Source organism: Etheostoma spectabile, chromosome 1 (assembly GCF_008692095.1).
Source record: "Etheostoma spectabile isolate EspeVRDwgs_2016 chromosome 1, UIUC_Espe_1.0, whole genome shotgun sequence".
NCBI lineage: Eukaryota > Metazoa > Chordata > Actinopteri > Perciformes > Percidae > Etheostoma > Etheostoma spectabile.
The window spans coordinates 23,812,054-23,837,390 of NC_045733.1; the positions used below are offsets into that span (position 1 = coordinate 23,812,054).

At 39.9% G+C, this 25,337-nt stretch overlaps 1 protein-coding gene across 1 annotated transcript in view; it reads left to right on the plus strand.

Annotated features, from left to right (window-relative positions):
- LOC116690178 (RNA polymerase II elongation factor ELL2) overlaps positions 1–24,980 on the plus strand; it is a 29,519-nt gene extending 4,539 nt beyond the window's left edge. The window contains exons 3-12 of the mRNA XM_032516978.1: positions 11,105–11,232; positions 12,204–12,367; positions 14,408–14,652; positions 15,720–15,844; positions 18,034–18,148; positions 18,478–18,961; positions 19,675–19,726; positions 20,106–20,277; positions 20,362–20,406; positions 22,377–24,980. Coding sequence (XP_032372869.1) covers positions 11,105–11,232; positions 12,204–12,367; positions 14,408–14,652; positions 15,720–15,844; positions 18,034–18,148; positions 18,478–18,961; positions 19,675–19,726; positions 20,106–20,277; positions 20,362–20,406; positions 22,377–22,487 — 1,641 coding nt within the window. The 3' untranslated portion in view covers positions 22,488–24,980. The remainder of the gene's footprint in view (positions 1–11,104; positions 11,233–12,203; positions 12,368–14,407; positions 14,653–15,719; positions 15,845–18,033; positions 18,149–18,477; positions 18,962–19,674; positions 19,727–20,105; positions 20,278–20,361; positions 20,407–22,376) is intronic.
- Positions 24,981–25,337: the final 357 nt, after the last annotated feature.

The following is a 25,337-nucleotide window of genomic DNA, read 5'->3' on the forward strand; positions in this document are numbered from 1 at the left end:
CTGCTCCTCAGATCTCTGCATGGTAAATTGAGACAGCTAGCTAGTTTTCTCTCGCAACTATTTTGCAGAGGCTCTGTGCGGAGTTTAGCACCGCCCATGACGATTCGGATTGGTTTAAAGAAATGCCATTACACCAGAGCACATTTAACCCCCATCCTCGAATGCTATGTGGAGTAGCCAGATCCTCCTTCAGCATGCTTTGGAGGAGACACTATCCTATACATGAACAAATGAGCCCAGTCACTTCAACAAAGTGAGGCATACAGCTTAGTAATTAAATATTGCTATTGGGACTTTTTTTAGTCCTGATATCAATACCAAATCCTAGCTTGAGAGAAGGAAGGGACTTTTGTCGCACCAACAATTTGTTGAAGTGGAGAGTTTGGCCCTCAGGCACCTGCCAGAGATGTATCGTTCTTGGCATTGGAGGGGGAAACCTCAGGGGATGCTTGTGGCACAGCACCCTTCCTATCCTCCCTCCTCCTTCATGCTCAACTTCCTCTACCCCAAAATACTGGAGCTTGCAGCTCTGGCAGCAGCTCTATCCCTCTGTGAAATTGCAAATGAAAAGGAATGGAAGGCGATTACAGGCTAGGGCTTGACTACACTCAAGGCAGCCACATTAATCACCCAGTGCCAGCATGTGGAACTCAGCTAGAGAGAAGACACTGCGTAGCTCCAAGCACTGACTTATTGTCTGTTGGATCATAAATATATACGAAAAACATGCAAAATCTCTACTTTCCCTCTTTGCACGCCCTTCACTGCTGCCCGTCACCCCCCCACCCCGTCCCTTGTTGCTCCACTCGGCCGGAGACACAGACACACATTGTGTTTTGTATTGCTGTCCTCCATTGTGGAGGGTGGAAGGGGCCTTTCTTAAATGGCATGTGTCAACTTGTGGCCCTGGGAATGATTTGTCTCTTTTGTTGGTGATAAGATGATGAGAAGTAGTGTTTAGTGAGGATGAGGCTGGTGTCTGGCTAGCTGTCTGAGCGTTTTGTGTGTTCGTGTCTGTCTGTCTTTGTGTGTCTCTAAGTCAGTGGCGGAGATGGTTGGCTGATAGCTAGACTTTGGCCTTTATCCTTCCGCAGTCCTTGAGTGGCAGTAATGCTGATTACACCCTGGCGAGAGGAGATGGAACTGAGTCTGTCTTTGCTCACGCTGGATTAACGCAGACACACATACACACATGCACACATGCACAGACTTTGCATTAGCACCAGGCCAGGAGTGACTTGCCTCCTGCTGATAACAGACAGTGGTGGTGGCGACAGGTTTCACTCCTTCCTTCTTCTCCGGCACCTCCTCCCTCTCCTCCTATCAACCAGAAAGGGGAAGCGGTGCCAAGGCATCCCACTCTGGAGCCGAGGAGGCCAGAACAAAAGACAGCCTGTTTTCAGAAGCCCATTACTCAGGCTGCAGAGGATGTGGAAACAATAGCCTGCATGAGATCTACACCCAGACCCCACATTACACCAAAAGCTAGCAGGAAACATAAGCCCTGTGCACCGACAGCAGACTTCTCACAGTTTTTTTCTCAATCAACTTTATATTTTGATAAAGACAGGAAAATGAGCCTCTCCCGTCCTGCGTCTTCAACACGTGTAGACATTTATGACAGTCGAGCAAACTGTGGCTCATTAATAATATACAGACAGTCTTTACTTTAATTGGGTAAACTGCCAATGGCAGGGAAGTTTTCAGTATTACTAGGTATTTGTCAGGTGTAAAATTCAAATATGATGCAGGTTAATGTAGTGAATAGTCTTGTGGTTCAAGACCATATAAGTTCATAGGTTATCTTAACAGGCTGGTGTGTCCACAAAACAGTGAAAACAAAATAAAAAAGACAAGATCAGAAGGAAAAACAATAAACCAAAATATGTTTAGAGGAATAATAAATGTAAATGTGGAGGTTCTCAGTCATCCAGGTCATGGTAGTTCTCTGTGATAACAAGCAAAGGCAACTGAACTTGCTACATATTCTTGAAGATGTTTTGCCTTTCATCCAAAAGGCTTCTTCAATTCTTAAGAGCCAGCTCCGAACTGAAGAAGGCTTTTGGATGAAAGACAAAATATCATCACGGATTTCTTGCAAGGCCAGTTGCCTTTTGAATAATGTAAATCAAATTATTATTTTTTAAAACTGATTCTACAGACTTAAGTATAGTAAGTATTCTAAAGATTACTAGGAAGATGAGCGCTCTGGTTTGCTCTCACCTAGTCTGTGTGTGTGTGTGTGTGTCTGTCTGTCTGTCTGTCTGTCGACAAAAACAATAATGAGATTTGCAATACTCCAATTATGGCAACTGTCATGTTAACCGATTTAACACGGTTTTCAAAATTGAAGTAACCGTAACCCAGTTAACAATGAACCAATTAAGCGATTGTCAGTCTTTCAAAAATATTGTTGCAGATTTAGTTTGCTTTCTAGTGCTTTATATTTAAATGTCACAAAGGTCAGAGTGAGGAAAAGGAAAAAAAAAAAAGAAACTTCCTAAGCTGCTTTCCAAAAAGGTAGTTACAGGAATGTAGTTTTAGGAATAGTCCACTTCTAAACAGTTCTACTCCCCCAAAACCGGTTTTTCCATTTGCATTCACACTGGCCAAGTGGCCATAGGAACTTGGCCCTTAGGAGGGGTAAGGGAGTGATGCAAGCACAGCAACAGTCTTTATAGCGTTAAAATCAGAAAACAAAGACACAAAAAAAAGTAAAATAGAAATATGCAAAAGTGCCAGTGACCAGCTAAGAGAACTGTTGATTAAGCTGCATGTTATACAGGCCGAGGGCTTGAGGAATGAAATAGTTTCCTTTCGTGGGACAGGTCGCTGCTGCGACTGAATTTGGAGTGAAGGGGATTGTTACTATCCTCTTAAATAAAAATCCAGTTTTTGGAGGATGACTTTGGTGTTCAGGCTAGTGACTGTTCCTTTTGTCAAGGGAAGAAAATTTAACCATTACCTTAATTTGTCCAAGAATTAAGATGAAAACATAGGCCTACTATTTGTCATTTCAGTACCTTTTTAAATTGTTGTTGTTGTTTTATATCTTAATACAGATAACTTTGTGTTGTGTACACGCACAGTGGCATTGAATACCACTGAAACTTTTTGAAATACACTGGCACACACCCACATGCAGCCTTCACAGTTACAGAATTAAGTGTAAACACACACTCACAGATATCCCTGTAGTTCAGGTGTATACACAGAGGTGACATTTAGGGCTGCAGGTAACAGCTCACCAAACCTTAAACTGCTGCTCCTACATTAGCTGGTGGGGTGAAGAGTTTATATTTATTCACATGTTCCTGTTATCCAACATGACTAATATAGCAAAATCAGGGATTAAAAATAATCTAGGCCTAAGGTAATGAATGTGTGCTCATTTATGTGTGTGACATGGAGAGTTCAGTCAGTATAGAGAGATATAGAAGCTCAGAAAAGGACATTTAAGTGAACATTGTGCACGAAAATTGCAGCCCATTTGTTATGGCAGTAGGATTTTGTTTGGTTTGTATGTGCCTCGGTGGATACTGTTTTTAAAGTGGTGCTTGCACACAGTGTGTTTACCAGCTGCAACAGCGACGCTGGTATTGTTTTCACTTTGTGTGTCCTGGAGACCCCTACTGTGGTGAGAACTACCACAGTACCACGCAGTTATGAGTAATTCGCCAGGTGTGCGCTTCTTTGGATTCGGATCAAAACACCTGTCATGACATAGTTACGCGTAGACTATACGCATCATTTACTATCAACTGGTTATTTTGGACTACTTCAAGAGTCCACATTTTTTCCTGTGTTACATCTTTGTTGTTATTTCCTTGTTTTTTTAAACAGAGTTCTGCTGATACAAACCCCAGCTCAAAGAGGGACTGTGTCGCGAGTGGTATATGACCTGTTTTTATCTAATTTGTTGACTCCATCAGTTTTTTATTTTTACGACCGCCTGCTTCCCCCGCAGCAAAGTTAAACTCGCAGAAGATGAACAGGTGAAGACCTGCATGAGTCAATCTGCAGAGTCCTGACATGTCGCCCCCACTGCTGCACACAGCACCTACTATGGTTTAGTCACATTTTATTAATAATAAACGTGTTGTGTGTCCAAACGGCACCACATTTGACACGCTATGTTTATTGCAGACTCAGCCAACACCCGCCAAGCGGGAGGTAGATTGGATGAACGGTTCTCGAGATATTTGAATGACAAACAGCCAGAGATGCACGTTCACACAGAGATTCCAGCCTTCATAGTTAAATGAGGCTGAGTAGACCTCCCCACAAGACTGTGTTTGATTAGCATCCCTCTTCTGTAAGCTTGGTCACACACATTTGAAACTGTGAAATTTCATTGCATCAATGCATTTTTGCTTGAATATTTATGTGCACCACCAACATCTGCATATAGAATAAGCCTTTAGATAGTTTTCCTTTTGCTCTAAATGTTGATGGGAATTCTAAATCTTGAAAGAAGTCTGGCAGACTTCAGCAAGTAAACAACTGTATTGAAGATAAAAGTTGTGAAGCTTGTAGACGAAGAAAACCGATGGACACACCGGCATACGCAAACCGTAACCTTTGAGAGAGAATCATGGTGCAGAACGAAAATGGGAAAAGCTTGATATTTTCTGTTGATTAAGGTAGATGAGGAAATACTGAAAAGACTGAATCACCAGGATAAGACTGTCGGAGCTGCATTAATTAGCAAGTGAATTACGTGCAGAATGTGAGGAAAGACAGAGGTAGGTTCAGAGATAAGACTGGCTTGTCTTGGGGTGAATAATTGAAGGTAATGGATAGAGATGTACCGATACCAGTATTTGTATTGCCTCTGATACTGCCTTAAGCGCTGATATCGGTATCTGGAAGTACTTGGGTTTATGCACTGATCCGACACCACATATTAAAGCCCTACAGAAAATCTACGTTAAAGTAGTTTATTTATGTTCTTTTTCCGTTGTAACTGGCTGTCAAACTGAATGATTAAGGAAAGCTCTGTGGCATTCATTGTTTTTGTTTGTTTATGTCTCACAAAGAGTTTAACCTGAGGCAGACCGTCAACAAACATAGAAATCATATCACATCCATACAGGGATAGCAGTATACAGCTGTTAAAACATAATAAACTATATAACACACTGGTATTGGATCAGTGCTCTGTATCAGCCGATACGCAAGTTCAGGTATCAGAATCTGTATCGGGAAGCAAAAACTGGTATCAAACCATCTCTATTAGGAGGCCCCAGTTGCCATGGTTTGGATTTAAGAATGTATTATTATAGCTTCATCCACACTAAGTTTTTGTTTAAAAACTCATATCTTGGGTCGCCCAGATAGTTCAGTTCCGTAGAGCGTGCAACCATATTTAGAGGTTTTCTCCTCGAAACAGCGGGCCCAGGTTCAACTCCGACCTTGCGGTTCTTTTGCTGCATGTCATTCCCTCCCCCCCTTCATGTCTTCATCTGTCCTGTCAAAAATAAAGCCCCAAAATGCCTCTCTTTTCCTACATTTACGCCTCACGTCCACGCTACTTCGATGTTTCCGAGCCCCTAAAACGGAGACATTTAGAAACGTTGCCGACCCTGTTTAGAAAACTGCGGGGTTGCATTGTAGTCTGGACGGGCAGAAACGGAGACCTTTTTAATTGATGATGTATGTCAGTTAGTGTGATCAGTTAGATTGGCTTACATACCTTTTCAGTAACGGTTACATCTCATCGTCGGTCCAAGCAAATAATCCCAGGGCTTACTTTTCACCATTCTACCTAGTGGTATACCGGTCTGGTCCAATGTTTGGCTTAATATAAAACTGGTTTAAAAATGTTTACATGGTAACGGTACCGTAATGTACGTAATGGTAACTTCATTTAGGCTTGTTTTTGTTGTTACAGTTTTCTTTTTGCTTCATTCAAGAATTGCAAAGATCAGAAGCAACCTACAGATTCTCTGAATATTTTATTTGAAAGGAAGACTATAAATATTTCATTATTCATGGTCAGTTGAAGTGCCTAGTTCTTTGTAAGGGCGCTTCTGTATTTTGACTTGCCTTGTGTGCCCCTCAGGAGAATGCCCCAGGCTTTAGTGGGGGCCCCAGCGGCTGGGAACCAGAGTGATTGTTATAGTTTGCACAGCGGGCGTCTTGACATCTGCCCCTGGAGGTCATACGAGCAGTCACAACTGGATTGATGCCATCCAGTGTTCCTGGGTGCGATGCATCACTGGGTATTTGCAACAGCTGGAATTTTGTGATGGCATGTTCCAGTGAAAACAGAGTCCATAAAATATTCGTCGTTGTTGTTACTGTGAAGGAAGATTGGAGGATGATCTCCTCACTGACTGAGTGGCACAGGCTCAGTATCAAAAATAGATTTTGACTTAATAAGCATAACATTTCAGTTCAAACTTATTTAAAAAACATTTAATTTTCACCTAGAAGTGCTTTACATCTGCAGTTCTTCCTGCCATCCTCAAATAGAGATGTGTGAACTCACAAGCTTTGCCAGCTGATTCTGTAAAAAAAAAAAAAAAAACCTTTACAGATTTGCTCCCTGCCATACAATGTTCCTGTGAAATGAAATGTGTCTAGAGACCACAATACTCAGCCATAGTTAAACTTCCTGCAGACTGAACTGCAAAAAGAGTATAAAGCTAGTGACACACCAGGCAAATGGCAAAGAAGTAATGGCGATGAAAGACATTGCTAGCTTGCTTGCTAGGGGGCTTAGTCTAGCACTAGTCTATATCCATGATGTTCCACTTCCGGGATTTCTCTGGTCATGCAGGTAATTCCGCCGAATGTATGTCTATTCGCCAATGTCTGTTTCCTTCCGCTTTCTTTGTGTTGAAATTTTAAACTCTGGTCGATTTATGAGGACTAGCTATGGAATAACCCCCAAATTCCACCGGATGCCGAACGGATGCAGAACGGATCCCGAACGGCAGCCAATGCTTAACGGTTGCGGATGTGCTCCGGAACTGCGGCAAAGTCATTAGGTTTCCATTAAAGTCAATGTGTGTATTTTCACTGACTGTAGAACGGCTGCGTCCCGACCCTGTCCCAGCTCTGGTAATCCGCAGCCTTACGGAGCAGATACGTAGAGTGTATTTTTTTTCCGGAAGCCGGAGAGCTCTGCAGCAATTCAGCACACATCAGATACAGGAAGTCGGGCTCAGAAGCCAAATAAAACATCTGGTTAATTTTCAAAATAAAATACACTGTGCCCATGGCGGATCATATTTCCCTGCACTACACTTCTACTCCTCTGGATGGAAACAACACTGTCGCAAGATCTCGTGGGTCCTCGTGACTTCCGCAACAGATCCGGACCCGTTGGGTGTTGACAGACGGCGGAGCATGGAACCGACACGCAGCGGAGCCGATCCGCATCCGTTATGCATCCGATGGAATTTGGGGGTAAGCTAGCTAGAATCTGTCCAGTCAGAGTTTTCTCTCACACGACTAAAACATCTTTTGAAGATACAGATGTTCCACCAAACAGCTGGGGCGATACAGTGGCTCTGAGTGGAGCTTAGCACCGCCAAAAACGATTGTGATTGGTTTAAAAAAAATATGCCAATAAACCAGAGCACGTTTTTCTCCCATCCCAAAATGCTCTGTGGACTAGCCAGACTTTCCTCCACAGCACTGTATAAGAAGGTCTGGCAATGCGAGAATAGTCTAACACCAACCATAGTGGAGAAAGAGCAAGAGGTCTATGATCTTTAAAAAATGTTTTAAGCTATAAGACATTATTTTAGTTTTTTTTTGTAATATGTAAGTATGTAAATATCTTAAAAGTCATGTTTGTGTTGACATAAAATACCTACGCACTAGTTAGGTACTGTGTCTCATTGTGCGTGTGCCCTGTCATTTGACCGCCATATTGTTTATTGGATTGATCCGATGAGATGAAGATGAAAAATCGTGAATCAACTAATTTATGTATTGGCTAACCTTTTAAGCACTTGTCGGAATTTGATTATCTTAAACCTCAGTTTGTACCAAACTGAAACTCTTTGTTTATGAAGCTCGGACTAACAGCTGTTTCTCTTGTTTCACAACCAATTCAAGATTTCACAATCAGAGGAGGGAGATAACCTTTTTAGGTTATAGAATGGGTTAGACTGACAAAGATGAGCAAAGACTTACACTGGGACATTTGTATATACATCACCATCTTTATTTGTATCCCCACATTGGTTGTTGAAATAAGGCTTTAAACTTTGTTACTATGTAGTTAATGGGTATGGCTTAGTAGTCAAGTACTTTTATCATCTTGTGAAATGTTAACAAAACTGTCTCATGGTGAGAAATAATCCCCCTCGGGAGCTCTCCAGTGTGATGACAACATGTTTATGATCTTAAGTTGCTAACAAACAATGAGACACCCAGCATTAGCCTACAGGCTTTAAGCATGTTTCATTGAAGAGATACCCACTGGCAAATATTACATAATCCCAAACTAGACACATTGAATAAGAAATGTCAGACACACTATAAGCAAGCTGGTCTGTATCTTTCAGTGCTAACATAGCTCAGCCATTTATAGCTTGTGTAAATTCCTGTGGTGAAAGCTTGCACGTATAGACGTGTGCAGCAAGGGATTACCCTGCAACTTTTATGAATGGAATATTGAATAATCGTTTTTAATTTTTCAATGGTCTTAAAAAGTCAGATGGTCAGTTTATCCCTAGATGGCTCAATTTATCTACTTACTCAGATCAAAGTAAAGCCACAGGTTGTTTTTTTTAGTAATGTTTTCAGGCCCCTTTTGACGTAGATGCATTCTAATTTGATATGAGACCTCCTGGAAAAAAAGATATATGCAGCAGCTCCTGCCGTTAACATGCTAACAATATTGCCATCAAAACCTTTATAAACTTCATAAAATTAATATAGTGTAAAAAATGCACACAAGCGCATTTACCTTGTGTTGATCGCAGGCTGTGAGAGGATTTCAGACTCCAGAATACAGTCCACCAACACAGTGCTCTGTTCAGACTGAAGCCTCAGTCTTCTAACCTATTTGGGGACTTTTTTTCGTGTGTGTGTGTGTGTGTTGTCAGAGAGGTAGGTTTTATTTTGTGGTTTTAGTGTCACATGCAAAAATACAGGTGGAGACATGGTTGGATGAGTGGGTTGGCATCATGTGGGGGTGAGGGATACAACAGGAGAAATTAGAGGAAATCCCCCATGTTGACCCTAACTTAATTCTTAAATCTGTTTCCCACCCCAAATAAAGATGGCACAGCTGCCTGCAGCATGAAGAATGGGATTGCTGGGAAACTGCTGACCTCACCCCTGCAGTAGGATGCAGTGAAGAATAATTGTGTGGCTCTCCTGTGCGCAGGGACCTTTCACTGTTAAATTTAACTCACTTATTATATTAACTGTAGCTCCTGACTAGCTAGAGTCTCTGTGTCCATTTCTTTCCTCTCACTCATGTGCCCCTTAAAACTCCTGTAATTTAGTGCTGAACATTTCCCATAGAGCTAAATGAAAGTATTTCAGAGTTCTGCTTTTACATGCAATCACACCTTTTGCAGTGGTGAAATAAGTGTAGATTCTTTTTTTCTGATCTTTTATTTTTCTCGATCTGTTATTATGAGTCTCTGCGTGTGTTTGTGTGTGCATTTCTCTGCCCTGGAGGTTGCAGCTTTGGCTCTGCTGCGCTCCACTGAGTGTGCCAGGAGATCGGATGGACGCCTCAGTGGATCAAACGCTTAAAAACAGTGTTTACCCAGGGAGATTTATTTAAAGTTGTGTGTGTGTGTCATTTAAACATCTGTGTTGTAATGCAATGAAAGCAAGATTAGCAAGTGGTGAATTGCCATCAGTGTTTACCAAAGGCATATGGAACTTCACTTTATTGGAAGATTTTCCCACAGCTTATCCATTGTAAACTAAGTGCTTTCTAGTCAAACTCTTGCACTACTTGTTCACAAGTTATTATTATCTCCCAGATGTCTCCCCAGTGACCTGTACTCTGACCTACGACTTGCCATTGTGTCATCTGGATTCAATGCGCTTTTACCAATCTCTGAGGATCATTTTATCAAACAGTACTCATCTTTTATGAACAAACAATAGCATGAATGGCATGAAAGAAATCTCTACATCTGCTGGTCAGATTGTCATTAACATGTACAGAGCACATCCATGCTCCCTTAGGGTGTGGTACCGAAACCCGATGCCAATATGTTGCCGTTTCCTAAACGACCGTTATCTACCGGATTGAATGACAATGCAGATTTCAGTGCCTCATTTTAAAATAAATCAACAATGAAAAAGCTATTCTTTAATGTGACCAACTGTCATTTTGTGGTCTTCATTTTAGACACCGGCACTGTTTTTTTAAGTATCGTTTCAATCCTTTCATTTTCGAAAACTCTATGAGCTTTCTTCCTGTGCCATCAACAGGCCAGAATATAAAATTGACAAACGGCTCATGTAGCTCTCATAATCTACTGCATTAACAGCCATTAACTTTGTTGAGTAAATGTGTGCTCCCAAGAGGATAAATCAGTTAAAGTCCAATGGTATCATTTAATATTTTTTTTTACAACCTATGTGTATTGTTATCCCCACTACTGGCATGGCTCTAGAAATTGTCAGCAGGAATGGCCTAATTGTCGGTACGCTATTTGTTCCATTCAACAGTGCAGCCTTAAGTCGTTAGACGTTATTTGAGGGTGAACTATCTACTTATTAACCTTTTTTAACTACATTTGTCGGAGTCTAGTCTTTGCTGTGTGTCGTTGTGAAAAAATTAACCTTACTGACTTATGTTCTAGCTCTTGGCTACGATGCATTTGGCAGCAGTTGTCTCTGAAATTCTGCAGAGTAAATAATTGCTTATTGCCCTACAACAAGTTGACAGATTGAAAGATAACAAAACTGCATGATCTCAAGATGTCTTAGAGAACCATTGAGAAGTTAAAATAACTGGTACCAGGCTTTTGAAACAATATAACAGACAAAAGCCTTAAAAAAATTGTGTGTTTTGTCTGTTTATGCGATACTATGCCAGTCATCTTGCAATACGTTTTGTTGGCCTGTATGTTTTTAGTCAAATCTGACTGTGTTGTGTATTTCTGTGTAGTACATCAAGATCCCAACACCCACACCAGAGTCGCCTTCCGCTCTTCGTGTCTTCACCTTCTACTTATCCAGCGACAGCAAAGACCAACCTCAAGCCAGCTTTGACTGCATCCATCAATATGTTTCAAGGTATGGTGAATCAGCTGAAACTTGTTTTTTCGTTTACTGTATGTTCTGGCATTAAAATGCAAATCAAGTACTTTTTAATTTATTTCTTCTGAAAATCTTTCCCCAAAACTGTAGGGTAGGCTCAGATTCCAATCACAATAATTTTTAGATTCCAAGTGTTTGGTGGGATCTACTGGTTGTGGCATATGTGACCCAAGACGATACCTTTTTTTTTGTCATCACCATAGTCCTCAGTCTTTCAGCTCTCTGTGTGCCCACGTCTCTGAGGCCATGGTAAGAGACAGTTAGCTTGCTGTACTTAGGATAGGGTTATTGTAATTTCCTGTGTATTTCTGGCCTTACCCTCTCATTACTGAGACCTGTGATGCCTTGTTTATGAAGTGGATACGCTTGGAAACTGCCGGTTATGCTCTGTTGTTGTCTTCCTGATGCCAGATGACTAACTGTGGTTTGAACCTAAAACTTGTTCTGGCTCCAGTGAGCTGCTGGAGCCGTAACAGTGTGAGGGCAAGATCCTGCGCTTCCTGCCCTGAATCAGTGGTCACATATATATTGTGTTGTGATAATGAAAATGGGACAAATATTACAAAATTAATTTGGAATCACTGTTTCGTTAATGCAGCCCCGGTTCATGTATTCAATTTTTTTCTGAAGTTGATCTTTGTTTTGCAAGTGTGCTAGCAGGAGCCAAGCTCCTGGTGGTTTCCCACAGGCTCTAGCCTGATTTGAATCATGATATTTGGCGTTCTCACATGTAGTGGACTGCAGAACTATATCTGGCGTGTGACATGACATACAGTAACCATAGACCCGTCTTAGCCAGCTCCAACCACAAAGCCACTTTATTTTGCATGGCCTCCATGTTGGCATGCTGCTCTAAGACAGCTTTTCAGGCCTATGTCTTTACAGAGTTTACTGTACAGCCAGCAGAAAGCCCTGCGGTTTAATGGCTCTGTATTTTTGTTTTGCAGCAATGGCCGTGAGCAGTTGGAGGGTCAAGGCATCATCCAGGACAAGATCACTGTGTGCGCCACCGACGACTCCTACCAGATGACCCGTGAAAGGATGTCTCAGGTGGAGAAAGACAGCTGGAGCCGGTCTGCCATTGAGATCAAACCAGGAGCCACACATCCAAGTAAGAATAGACCAGAGGTCTCTGTTCAGCAAAAACAGATGATCAGAGGATGATACATCTGCAGATTTTCATTGGGAAAGGCCAAACAGCTTTAAGCTTGGAGAGAGGTCAGCAAATTGAATGTGACTGCATATAAAAACAGAAAAAGAAATGTAATAGCACCAATAAAAGTAAAAGGAACATTTGCGTCACATGAGAAAATATTGCTGAAAACCAAATATTTTCCTATTTTGATGTGTAATGAAACCAGATGTGCAAACTAGGGCTTTCAAAATTGGCCAAACATGACATTTGAATATCCCTTTTAAGAAAACACATTGATTTGAATATATTCTCACTAGCTGTGATTAGACAGCTACCTGAATGTCTGTTTTTTTTATATATTTAACAGACCCTATTTTTAGTAATACAAATGAGACCAAAAGCTAACACCTGCCCTCATAATTATTATTTTGTAAAAAATGTTGGCATTTGGTTGTCAGTTTGTTGTAAGTTCTATTTAGTAAGATGCTGGTTTACGCTTCCCTGATCGATTAGTTTCTTTGTGTTATTGTGAAACGTTTTTTTAAAAGGGTTTGTTCAGACTCACTAAAGTCAAACAATAACACAAACCAACTAATTGATCAAGGCAGCGGTAGACTGGCAGCTCCCGTGTTCTGCAAGGTAAAATTACTGTTTTTGGCTTTGAAGAAAGTAAAGATCACAGCATCAGTTCCTCTTTGTAAAGGACTGTCTGCCGTCAAGGTAAAGCTGTGAAAATAATCAAAATAGGGTGTATACTTAAAGTAATATTTTTTGGGGTTTGCAAGAATACATACTGCTACCCTTGTCAACAGCAGTACATTGTTCCTGTCTGTTTTGCCAAACTGGGCAAGTATATAACAAATCTACGTGCGTACGTGCGTGAGTGCGTGCGTGCGTGCGTGAGAATCAATTATACCGTATATAATAATATTATGAGAAAAGAAATGAAGTGGCAAGCTAGTTTCTTTCTCCTTTTCTCTTCTCCAACCTTTGCCGTTGTTATGCAATATTCCTACTTGGCGTGATTCTGGACCCCTGTGTCAGTGCTGGAGCTCCAGGGAAGATGAAACTCTGTGTGGTTTAGACCAATTTTAGACTGTGTGGATTGTGTAACATCAGGTCTTAAGGCAAAGATGACTTAGCCACATATAGGACCTTTGGGAAAGATTTAATAACTGCACTCTACATTCCACTTTCAGCCTAAGAAGATGCTCATCAACACAGTGCATATTATCTGGCATGCCAAAACCCTTTAGAGCATGCATCTGTCACTCCATACCCACACTACAATTATTATAATTTGGTGTGTTTTTAACAGCATTATGTGCTGCTAGTACTGCAGAGTAACCATCACGCATAGAGTTATCACTTGGCAGGACATACTTTTGTGGTTGAAAGGAAAGCCTTCTTTTCATGTTCCTCTGCCCCATGCTGGCCTTTAAAGTGCAGATTAACCTGTAATGGGATTAGCACAGAGAGCTAGCTTTCACTGGCCAGTCAGTCTACAGCAGAGATGTAAGCGCTGATCAATGGGGTGTTTACATCTGAAGACACATAGCTGCAGGCCAACATGTAACATGTACATGTGAGCTAGACATAAAGGTTAGTAGAGGATATTTTAATGAATATTACCCCATTAGTCAACCAATTGTTAAGACCAGCCCAGAGAGTATGTACACACATTAAACTTAGCATTGGTGGGAGTTGTAAAATCTGGCTGCCTTTTAACTCTCTTCTGTTACATCTCTGCTTTTGTTTGACCTCCTACATAAAAATATGTGATGCTTTATTTTGTGATGCTTGAATGACTGTTATAGACGTTTCTTGATCAGGGCTTACAAATCAGTTACAATGATCTTAAGTGGCGTAGCTTTCTTTTGATTACTGGGGCATTTGAAGGTGAAAAAACGTTTTTTTTTCCTGATATAGTGTTTAGGTTGAGGGCAATGCAATACAAATACAATTTAATGACACTGACTGTATCACGCATACGTAAATCTACGTTTTTGTGTTCAGGTAAATGTGTCAAGTTCCACAAGAGGTCAGCTCCTCTGTCTGCATCAGACAGCAGCTTCCCTAAGCATTCTACCAACAACCGGAGGAACGGCGGAATCCTAACGCCGACCCAGAAGTCCTTAAGGGAGCGTATCATCCACCTCCTAGCTCTCAAACCTTACAAGAAACCAGAGCTGCTGCTGTGGCTGGAAAGAGAAAGAGCTGGACCTAAGGACAAGGTCGAGCTGGGTGCCATACTAGAGGAGGTACACAGAAATAATTTGTGTGTATGTGTATGCATTTATTCACACATGTGAACACTTAAATGCATGCATAATTGGTTTGCACACAGAGGTTTTGTACATTTATATGACGTCTAGACTCCTAAACACTATTGTACACATCTAGAAAAGCATTGCGGACACTGTTGCCTTGTGTTTGCACCCAACCACATTTGACCTATACATTTGCACACTGCCTACGCATACTACGCATATAAACACCATCATTGCAGCCAGCCATTAACACATTGGAAAATGCATTTAAAAAGTTACATTTTGGTATTTTTGACAATTTTTAAGTATATGTGACCCTTGGTCTAAAAAGTAGTGTCCTTATGCCCCAACTAGCATTTGTATACTGAAAAAAACATAAGGCAGCTGTGATTTAATTGAACCTATCTAATTTAGAAACGTTTACTTTGGCGTGCGTGCGTGTGTGCATGCGTGCGTGCGTGCATGGTAATTGTCTCTGCAAAGATTGTGTTTGCAGTGGAGTGGCCCACTCTGTCAGAAGGCCCCCAGAAAGATAGATGTCCTTTTAAAAAAAAAAAAAAAAAAAAAAAAAAAAAAAAAAATCAGTCTGACGAGATTAAGGGGAGGTTAAAGCCTGAAAGTCTCAGTTGGAAACAATGTGTTTTTTGCTTTTCAGGAATGTAGATGTGCCACATTCAGCATGTCCAGGACTTCAGTTAGTTACAGTGTCACTGTAACAATAGTATATGTGTGAATTGTATTGTACATGTAGTTATAGATTTAAATAGATGTTTACCTTATTTTAAAGATATTCCCTGTTAAAAGACCCTCAAAGTTTTTACTGACTCATGCATATTTGGCAAGTTATTTCATTTTATTGTTCCTTTATTTATGTGTATGACTGGATTTTTAAATCTGACAGATCCCAGGCAATTAATTCACATGATCTAAGAAAACAAATATTTTGTCACTCAAATGGAAATTAATATTAATTCATATTAAATATCCCATTAAATAAAGAAATTAAATACTTTTTATAGGGAGTTTAAAGTAACATTATGTGGTCAATTTTATTTTAGGTTGCAAAAGTGAATCCCAAAGACAGCAGCTACCTGCTGAGGGATGACTTCTACAAGCATGTGCAGAGGGACTGGCCCGGCTACAGCGAGGAGGAGAGGCAGCTGATCAGCAGGCTGCTGGCCAGGTGGGTCAGAGGCACCCAATGGATATGCAGTCTCTGCTGTTACAACAAACTGATAATTAAATCTACCTCACATTGCACAGCCTATTTCTACGTGCCTTGGGGTTGTACGTCAAGGGGTCTTCACGTTTTAACACGTCCAGGGGGGATTTTGGTGTTGATTGTTATCAACAAAATAGTAGTTGACAAAAAATGTTCTCCTTTTTAACTCTGATTGATTGATTTGATATATATATATATATACAGTGGTACGGAAAGTATTCAGACCCCTTTAAATTTTCATCTTTGTTTCATTGCAGCCTTTTTCCAAAAATCAAAAAGTTCATTTTATTTCTCAGTAATGTACACTCAGCAACCCATCTTGACAGAAAAAAAAGAAATTTAGAAATTTTTGCATATTTTATTAAAAAACAAAAACTGAAATATCACATGTCATAAGTATCAACCCTTTGTTCAGTATTTAGTAGAAGCACCCTTTTGATCTAATACACCTGAGCGTTTTGGAAAGATGCACAAGTTTTTCACATCTATTTGGGTATCCTCTGCCATTCCTCCTTGCAGATCCTCTCAGTTCTGTCAGGTTGGATGGTAAACGTTGGTGGACAGTCATTTTCAGGTCTCTCCAGAGATGCTCAATTGGGTTTAAGTCAGGCTCTGGCTGGGCCATTCAAGAACAGCCACGGAGTTGTTGTGAAGCCACTCCTTCATTATTTTAGCGGTGTGCTAGGGTCATTGTCTTGTTGAAGTAAACCTTCGGCCCAGTCTGAGGTCCAGAGCACTCTGGAAAGGTTTTCGTCCAGGATATCCCTGTACTTGGCCGCATTCATCTTTCCCTCGATTGCAACCATCGTCCTGTCCCTGCAGCGGAAAAACACCCCCCACAGCATGATGCTGCCACCACCATGCTTCACTGTTGAGACTGTATTGACAGGTATGAGCAGTGCCTGGTTTTCTCCACACATACCGCTTAGAATTAAGGCCAAAAAGTTCTATCTTGTCTCCATCAGACCAAGGATTTTATTTATCACCATCTTGGAGTCCTTCAGGGTGTTTTTTAGCAAACTCCATGCGGGCTTTCATGTGTCTTGCACTGAGGAGGCTTCCGTCGGGCCACTCTCCATAAAGCCCGACTGGTGGATTGCTGCAGTAATGGTTGACTTACTACAACACTTTCTCCCATCTCCCGACTGCATCTCTGGAGCTCAGCCACAGTGCCATTGGGTTTCTTCTTTGCCTCTCTCACCAAGGCTCTTCTCCCCGATAGCTCAGTTTGGCCGACGGCCAGCTCTAGAAGGGTTCTGGTCGTCCCAAACGTCTTCCATTTGGGATTATGGAGGCCCTGTGCTCTTAGAACCTTAAGGGCAGCAGAATTTTTTTGTAACCTTGACCAGATCTGTGCCTTGCCACAATTCTGTCTCTGAGCTCTCGGCAGTTCCTTTGACCTCATGATTGTCATTTGCTCTGACATGCACTGTGAGCTGTAAGGTCTTATAAGACAGGTGTGTGGCTTTCCTAATCAAGTCCAATCTAAATCAAACACAGCTGGACTCCAATGAAGGTGTAGAACCATCTCAAGGTGATCAGAAGAAATAGACAGCACCTGAGTTACAATGAGGGTCACGGCAAAGGGTCTGAATACTTATGACCTGTGATATTTCAGTTTTTCTTTTTTAATAAATTTGCAAAATTTCTACATTTCTGTTTTTTTCTGTCCATGGGGTGCTGAGTGTACATTACTGAGAAATAAAATGAACTTTTTTGATTTTTGGAAAATGGCTGCAATGAAACAAAGAGTGAAAAATTAAAGGGGTCTGAATACTTTCCGTACCCACTTTATATATATATAATATATCTATATATATATATTATTATAATATATATATACACACACACACACACACACACAATGTTTTCTCACAGCTCTAATCACCATTTGTTTCTATTAACTCCCCCCTCTTTCTTACACATCTTGTTCTTTTAGTCCTACACATTTCTGTACAAATGCTAAGGAACAGCACTTTTACAGAAATCAGAAACCAAAAATCTGTTTAATGTTAATGCTCAACATTATTAGTTCTTCTGTAAATCCACTTACCTTTGCAGTGATTACAGTTAAAGTTGAATATTTTTAAATTCCATATTGGTTAAAAAATGTTTTGTCTCATCTCTTGTTCTTTCTTTCTGTTAAACAGGAAGTCACAGCCACACATCAGCCACCAATCAAGGAATCCTCAAGCACATGTGTCTATGCTGAAGGCCTCAGAGGATACGACATTACATCACAGCACAGCAAAAACGCATGCAGTGGTAAATAGCTGTTATATTTTTTTTAAGTACACTTTAAACTTGTGAAAGGGACCAGTCTGTTTTTAAAGGTGCTTTTTTTATTATACTGTGTGTAATATGTTTTCTATGTACGTATGTTTATGTAAATAAGTATGTATTGTCTTTTTTGTTGGATTTTGATGACTGCTGACATTGTACAAGTGAATAGAGTGAAAAAACAAAGTAAATGTTGTGAATGGTGTGTAGTGACATCAGATTGTCAAGTTAGGTGTGGTTTTGTAAAGAAATATTAATATCCTATTAATTATTTATTTCTCTTTTTTTCTTTTTTCTTCTTCTTCCTTCCTCAGAAACGTCTTGTGCCTTTTGACTCACTGGAAAGGCTAGCTGTGAAGAGACAAAGACTTGTGGACCAAAGGTTGCAACAGCCGCCCACAGTAAATGGATTCTTAAACAATAAAGGACATGAGATTGCAGCTCCTACCCTTAACCCCAGTTTCCACACAAAGACTGAGTTTCAACGGACAAGTAACCATACTGGTAACCAAAATGGCTTACCAGAAGACCACAATTGCTTTCCGGTAATGCACAAACAGTCTAGCATCACTGACACACCTGTCTCAGAGAGCAGGGAGCAAGAACCCAACGGAAGCAACCAGCAGCCACCACAGGGCGACTCTGACTGCACTTACCAGCAGCTCGCCAACAGCCAGCACAGGAAGAAGAAATCAAAAAAGCACAAAGACAAGGAGCGGGTGTGGTTAAAAGACAACAAGGGCAGTGAATGGTTAGAGACGAGTCCTGATCTCAAGCAGAACCCGGACAAACTTGAGAGTAAGGTCCTTTTTTTTTTTACAAAGACATTCTTGTGACTTATATTCTTTTATACCATGTGGTCACATCCTAAAACTAACATATTGCTGAAGAGGAGTGTTGATGTGTAACCATATTTTAAATTCCACAATCCTCCATATATCACTTAATGCTTCACTGACTATTTTGTTTGAATATTACATCTGTTACATGGCAGTGGTTTTATCTCCACACACCGTTGAGCGATTGTTTATCCTTTATACTTGGCAACAAAATAACAGGTTAACCACGCAGACTTTCAACTGATGACCAGAGGTGAATGTGTGTAAGGTCTGTCTGGGTGACCAGCAGTCCACTGGTGCTTTTATACAGTATTTGCTCATAAGCATGACCGTGTTTGCTCCCTTCAGCTCATTCTCTTGATACCTCAGTGTGTTATGTGGCTGATTGACTCAACAACAGCCCGAGCAGTGCTTTGCGTCTCTAAGCTGACATGTCTCCTGATACCCACACGCTCTTAGCTTCTCTACACACACACACACACACACACACACACACACACACACACACACACACACACACACACACACACACACACACACACACTAATGCCCCATTTTGCAAAACAAAAACATGTTGCCTAACATTCAGACAATGACAAAGTGTCATGTAGAAGACTGTATTGACTCAACTGAAGCTGATGGCATTTTCTTTATCCTGTGTTTTTATTCCAGATCCTGAAATCACAAATGCTGTGGCCTCTGAGGAGAAGCCAGATTATGTGCTGTGAGTGTTAATTTGTTTTGATATCATTTTGTTGCAATCACTTGGCATAATTTTATTTTACAGAGATGTTGGCTATTAAAACCGTGGGTGTAAATCTGCACATTTAACATTATATCGAAACTATACCATTTTTTTAATTGCATTTGCTATTTTTTCTCTTTCAGTTACAGTGACTGATTTAGTTTTGTCTTTGTATTTATTGCTGTTATTTACATATATGGTTATAAAACTGGTTCTACTGAAACATACAATAAAGAATTGTCTCCAATAGTGAGGGCTCTTTAGCCTCATCTGTGTTCTTATGCTCCCATCTTGTGTCAAGAAGAGGTACTACACTAATAGACAATTTGAGGAAATGGCTTCTTTCTTCTCCTTGCAGCACATACGGCCCCATCATGAGTTTGGAGCAGCGTGAGAGGTACCGTGAGGATTTCTGTGCAGAGTATGATGAATACAAAGGCCTCCACTCCCGGATCGCCACCATAACTCACATGTTTGTTCAGCTAGGAACCAAGATCAAAAGCTTGTCTCCTGGCACACAAGAATATAAGGTACATACATTCAACCAGATCTGATCTGATACATGCAATACATGCTAAGGTATTGTTTTATGATTTGTGTTTTGTACTTTTTAGATAATGGAAGAGCAAATACTAGAAAAGTACAACAAGTATCGAAAGGTAAGTCAAACATTTAAATGGTTTTATTTGAACAAACCTACATGTTATTTAAGCCAAATCCTTGAGTGATTACTTTCAACAGGACCCCAATAATTGCATACAGTGCCAATCATCTACTGAACCTATGTACTGTGTAAACATAACTCCCCTTTTTAATCAGGGCTAATCAGCTGCTTGAAATGCCAGACAGAATGCTCAAGGACTACTTAAAAATCATTTGAAGTAGGGCCATTCTTTCAACACATCTTGACCTTGGATAATTCAGAGATCTGAACGGTGCAGGCTGTCTTTTTCATTGTTGTTTCAGTGTTCTCCATTTAGCTGGGCCCTCACACAGCCCTGCCCTCAGCTTTAGTGTGCTGCCAATATTCCCTTAGATCTTCATTCTGTTGCGTTAGTAACTTGACTTCAAGTCGCAGAAAAATGGACTTGAAAGAGATCAAAGCAGATGAAAGCTAGTTTTATGAAAAGTAGTTCTTATGTGAAGCATGCAATTATATTAGCTATATAGTCATGATAAATGTAAGACCCAACATTACTGACGCTATAGTCTATATCCATGACGTTCCATTTCCGGGATTGCCGTCGTTCTGCTGGAAATTCCGCTGTCTTTCAACCGGATGTCGGTCACCTTCTGCTTTCTTTGTGTTTTAATGTTAAACTCTGGTCGATTTACGAGGACCGTGGTTAACTGGTCCTCAGATCTCTGCAGGGTGAATCCAGACAGCTAGCTAGACTGTACAAACTTTTCAATATTCTGTTGAATCGTAGTCTTCTGATGCATGACAAAAAAAAAGAAAATGTACAAGTTCCTTTGCTAGTTCCTTTCCTTTCCGTCCGGTGCTTAGCACCGCCCAAGACGATTTCTATTAGTTTAAAGAAATGCCAATAAACCAGAGCACATTTTTCTCCCATCCCAGAATGCTGTGTGGACTAGCCAGGCCCTTATCGCTGTGAAGGGAGGTCTGTTGGCAATGCGAGACTACTGACAATATGCAGTATATGTGAAGTCTGAATAGTTGGACTAACATTGCGTGGTGCTGGTGATGATAATAGTGCTGAATCAGTGCTAAACCGCAGAAAGCTGTGGATATATACTACAAAGGCATGAGTGTACTGATGCGCATGCTTTATTTCAAATGTTTTTGAAAGTAGTAGAGCCCAACCAATAAAGGATTTTTAAGACCAATATGAATATTTGGTTATTTACAAATCCGATGTGCCGACATATCGGACAATATATTTTAAAAAGAAATCCAGAAAGGCGTTACAAAACAAACGGATTTCCCTAACATTAGTTATTTGTAGTTATTCTTGAGTTCTTGCTAAATAATAACATTTTGTTTTATTGCCACAACAGAACAGAGGAACATGAAATATTAAATTAAATATGTTAAAATTCTGATAAATAAAATGTATAAAATACAAGCTTACGATATAAAACTTAAAGTCTTTTGAACAGAAATGCCTTAACCAAAAAAACAGTGTCACCAACATGGTAGAGTGCCCTCTGGTGGACAAACTATGCAATGCCAACACTCAACATGGTTGACAGTCCTCATTTATTTTTTAAATATTCATTTATCAGAATCATTTATTTGTCATTATAAATGATTTTGATGAATGAATATTTAAATAAATATAAAAGGGCGGATGTTTCTGAAATCGGTCATTATAAATGCCGATACCAATTAGATCGGGAAATGCCTAACATCGGCCCGCCGATGCATCGATCGGGGTCTAGAAAGTAGAGATCTAGACCTTGCGCAATTGTCCTGCACTTTTGGTCCATTTATTTCCTCCTCTTCATCATCAGTTCTCCTAAAGAATAGGTTTCTCATCCTCGGGTAATAGCCGTAACTTGGCTAAGGGGCAAACTTTTTTTTAAAGGTTGCTGGTTAAAATATAAATCCTTTTGCCAATAATGTGAAAACATTTTTTTAAAACAACTTTCTCATTTCTCACCACAGAAGTTCCCAGGCTACAGGGAAGAGAAGAAACGCTGCGAATATCTCCATGAGAAACTGTCCTACATCAAACAGCTCATCAGTGACTATGATGTCTCTCAAGCTTCTTCATAGCATTGGCTCTCCCCTTTTTATCAGATTTCTTTTTTTTTTTAAAGGGAACCCCCTTCTTTGCAGAAACAACATAGGTGTCAAACAAAGCGTTTTTACCTGAGACTAATATAAAAAGTTTTGGATCAAACTGCAGACATCAACAAGGACTGCCTCTGCTGGGACCACGGATGATGCTGTGAGCACCAACGATACAAATCAGTAGCAGATTTCACTCTGGTATTTGTAGGTCTAATTGTTTTTGAAGATGTAATTTACTTCAGAGATGCCTTTTTAATGGGAAAATTCCAAGGGAGAGGAAAAGAAATTAGATGTTGTAAGGCATCGGTGCACATCAAATTACCACGACAGACAAAACCCCGATGGTCTTTGCCAGCGTCGGTGTAACCATTTTGATGGACATTTGTAAAAAGTAGCAAATGTGACTTTTAACTTATTTCCTTTTTTAAAAACTTAAGTCAAACATTGCTCCCTTTTCCCTTTTTAAAAAAAATAAATTTAAAGATTTCAAAATGCAGTTTACTATTTAATTCCATATCAAATTTGCTTCACACATGATTGAAGTAGCTCAGTGCAAAAAAAAAACGTTTTAAAGTAATCTATCAGCTGTTTAAAGTAATTTATCAGCTTTCATAAATGGTGTGAGATAATTCCACTTGTTCCCATTGCAGTTTCCCTTCAAGTTTCAGGCATTTAAAGCCATAGTGCTTAGATTCTTTGTTCCCAACGAGGAATTCTAAGTAGTGACAACAAAACTGTCGGCACATCCACATGATACAAGCCTTCTGTGATCTGGCACCACCCTCACCTCTCCTCCACCCAGTTGCTAGTAGCCAAGGAGGACACAGAGGATTAGAAAACATAATGGACTCTTCAGAAGAGGTAATTATCTTCACTCGATTTTCTGCGTGCGGACGACACCAGTTTCTGAACATAGCCATACTGAGAAATACAGAGAGAGTTTTGTGGAGTTGATCACTGAAAAGCTTTAACTTGAAGCTAGTTTTAAAGCAGTTACTGCATTGGAATCAAGATATTGAAACTTAATGTTTTAATAAAAATCTAAAAAAAAAAGTAGTTATTGTGTAGGAAATAAGTGAAATAATTTCACCCCAGGCAGAAAACCATATTTTTACGACTCTGTAATAAAGATATTTTTTTACAGACAGCCAGTAAGGTAGTTGTACTGTTCACCAATGATCTGATGAGCTTATTTCATGAGTGGAGCGTTTGGTCCTGACTTAATGCAACACTAAAATCAAATTCTTAACATACTTAACATTTTAAAAACAGCTGAATCCAATGGAAAAAGGAAAATGTTCAAATGGTTTGATATGTTAATATTGAGGTATATGCTGTCTCCCAAATGCACTTGTGTTTAAGTATTTATTCACCACACCTCTTTATTTTGAGTTACTGGTGAAAGGATCAAAATACTTGGCCTTGATGGCTGTTGAAATAATTTGGTGAGGAGACACAATTTTCCTTCCCAAAGATATTACTGACATTGTTAATCGGGCAAAAAGTGTAGTTTAAAGTATTCTAACCTACTGGAAAGAAGTATCTTTCTCTCTTTTTTTTCTTCCTCAGAGTTACTGATGTATTTATTTTAAGTCACCTTCTACTGTGTTGTTGTTGTTGTTGTTGTGGTCTCCTCAGTTTGAAGTGTCCAGTCTGGTAAGATCAGTGTTTTTTTGTTCCAAGTAGCTGGGAGAGGTTGTGAGCAGATCAAAAGTTTGCCTAACATAGTATCTTTTGTCACTATGTGAAGAGTGAATAGGTTAAATCTGCCCCAAAGTCCTCTAAATATTACTTCTGATACAGGGAGGTTAGCAGCCACTTCACCCAACACTTGAGCTGTGTCTGAAATTGTTTGCTTATTCACTATAACGAGGAAAAAAAAAAGTATTGCATTCACATTGTACTGCATTGTTGGATTCTTTTTGGGAATTCAGCAGCACTACAAAATGGGGGACTAAACTAAATTGGGCTTTGCATTGAGTAGCTAATATTTTCAGAGTCAGCTCTAGCTATTTGGTCTTTAGGGAAATATTTGCCATATTGGTAAAAGTGTGAATTTTCTACATTATAACCAGTTCTGGTACTATTTAGCCTGAGGGGTTATTGTCCTTCAGTTTCCAGTTAATAATCAGTGCCCATTTTGGTTTTTGCACTAAGCCCACTCTGAAAAAGGGGACAACAGGCTATTAAAAAAATTCCATTCAGATTGTAACTTTTCTTTGTGTTATGTAAACTGAATGTCATCATGCAGTCAATGACTTAGAAGCCTTAAGATTATACTTTTCTTGGACAACATTTCCAAATTGCCCATATCAACAAGGAGTGAGTAACCACACACATCTCTTATCTGCCTTATCTAACTGTTAGCTGTTACATTTAAACCTGTCTTAGTAATTTTGCTGTTTAAATGAATGCCAACGGTGGCTTTTGCACACATTTGGATATTACTTTCTGAAGGAAATGTTTAAAAATTTACTTCAAGATGGTTCAATGCACAGTTTGATGGGCTATGATGGCATAGCTTACTCATCAGTGGCATTTGGAATCCTTCTGGTACTCGTGTTTTCATAATCATGGTTGAGATATATAGTCAGGTGTTTATCATTAGGAATACCACTTTGGTTTATTCTGCAACTGATATTCCTGTTGGCGTCAAGTCTGACTCAGCTCCGAGCACATGGGGCATTTTGATTGGAAGACTGTCTGCGGTGATTTCTGCTATAGTTCAAGCACAAAAAATAACAATACTGAATCACTTTCAGGTAATAGATAGTTTCAGGAGGGGAGGAAATTATAATAGTGTCAAGTGGTTGATTGAAGAACATACCTATC